Raw genomic sequence first — 1,703 nt, forward strand, 5'->3', positions numbered from 1 at the left:
TTATTTTTACATTGTTTAGCAGAATATATTATATAAGTTATTCAGTAGATTATTGTACTATACTCCACGAATTCTGCAAAAGAAGAAATCAATTATTGTTAAATATAATACAAAGGCACTGACAAAATAGACGTTTTTCACACATCTTGTCTGATTATTACATTGTTTAGTGGAATGTAGTCTATAAACACAATACTAAGACATTGACAAAATAGACCTATCTTAAACCCGTCTGCTTTGTTCTGTTACATTGTTTATTGGAATACAATATATAAATCATTGAGAGTGTACAATTGTTGTTAAATACAATACGAAGACACTGACAAAATGGAAACACGTCTGCTCTGTTCTGTCGCACTTGTGACATTCCTGTGTGTCGTCGTCCACTGCGCCACCTCCACCACAGTATTGCAGAGACTCCAGCAGCACATCGTCTCAAAACAGACCCTCCCCATCAGAAACACCACAGTGTCCATGGCATCGCTCTTCGACATCGCCATAGACTTCATCCCAGTGGCGATCATTGGCCTCAACGAGGAAACTCAGGTCTTCGCCTTCTCTGGAATAATCGTGGCCGCCTGGCTGGATCTGTCCAGTGCCTGGAACCCGGCAGACTTCAACAACACTCACGCCGTCACCATCGAGAGCAACCTGCTGTGGAGTCCCCAGGTGTCGGCCATCAACAGCGTGAGCAGGATTACGACGACGTTGAAGGAGGACGCGTTGATCGTCAATAACGGCCAGATCACCATGTTCTATGTAGATGCCTACGAGACGAGCTGCGAGATCGACACGGGTTACTTCCCCTTCGACGAGCAGACGTGCGACGTCCTGCTGTTTCCCTCGGGTCGCTATCGCTTCTACACCCCCAAGTCTGACGTGGACACGCCCGAGTACTTCTTCAGAAGCAACGAATGGCGTCTGGTGAGCGTCAGGCTCCAAAACAGGAGCTACATGCAGCCCGTGTTCGAGTTATCGTTCCCAATCCAGACAGTTGTCATCCAGTTCAAGCTGAAACGCTACAGCGCTTTCTACGTCATGAGCATCCTGTCTCCCATCGGGATTCTCTCTCTGATGAACGCATGCGTGTTCCTGCTTCCGGTGGAGTCAGGGGAGAAAATGTCGTTCCTCGTGTCCATTCTCGTCTCCTATGCCATGTTCCTCAACTTCGTCTACAGCACCATGCCCCGGTCCGACTCCCTGTCCCGGTTGACCATCTACCTGATGCTGGTCGTCTCGCAGAGTTGTCTGTCAATTATGAGCACCATCTATCTACTGAATATGTATCACGCCTCTGGGCAACCCGGAGGTGGCTGTGTGGCCTTCGGGATGCGGACGTCCCTGAGGTCAAAGGTCAAACCAGACAACCGTACGGTAGACTCCTTTGTTAAGGACTCGGTATCGAAATCCAAGACATCGATAAGAAGAATTGATCGATTCATGTTTTTAGTGTTTTCCTGTTCTGCTCTTTTGTCACTAATGGTTTTCGTCATTTACTAGGAAAGTGGATTTTCTATTTGCAGCAGTATAAAGTTAGTTTGTAATAAAACTTTAAAATTATGACGACACACAAGGTTGCAGTGTCAAGCTATTCAACCTTTCGTCACAGTTGCTGTTTTATTACAGATGATATATAGATATATAGATAGATAGATATAGAGATAGAGATAGAGATAGATAGATAGAGATATAGTTATGTATTG

General features: G+C 45.3%; 1 protein-coding gene across 1 annotated transcript; it reads left to right on the plus strand.

Moving 5' to 3' along the window:
• Nucleotides 1-327: 327 nt before the first annotated feature.
• Nucleotides 328-1,500, plus strand: LOC121378092 (neuronal acetylcholine receptor subunit alpha-2-like). The gene has a single exon (XM_041506192.1). The coding sequence runs from the start codon at nt 328-330 to the stop codon at nt 1,498-1,500; it is 1,173 nt and encodes a 390-aa protein (XP_041362126.1).
• Nucleotides 1,501-1,703: the final 203 nt, after the last annotated feature.

This window comes from Gigantopelta aegis, chromosome 7 (genome assembly GCF_016097555.1).
Source record: "Gigantopelta aegis isolate Gae_Host chromosome 7, Gae_host_genome, whole genome shotgun sequence".
NCBI classification, from domain to species: domain Eukaryota; kingdom Metazoa; phylum Mollusca; class Gastropoda; order Neomphalida; family Peltospiridae; genus Gigantopelta; species Gigantopelta aegis.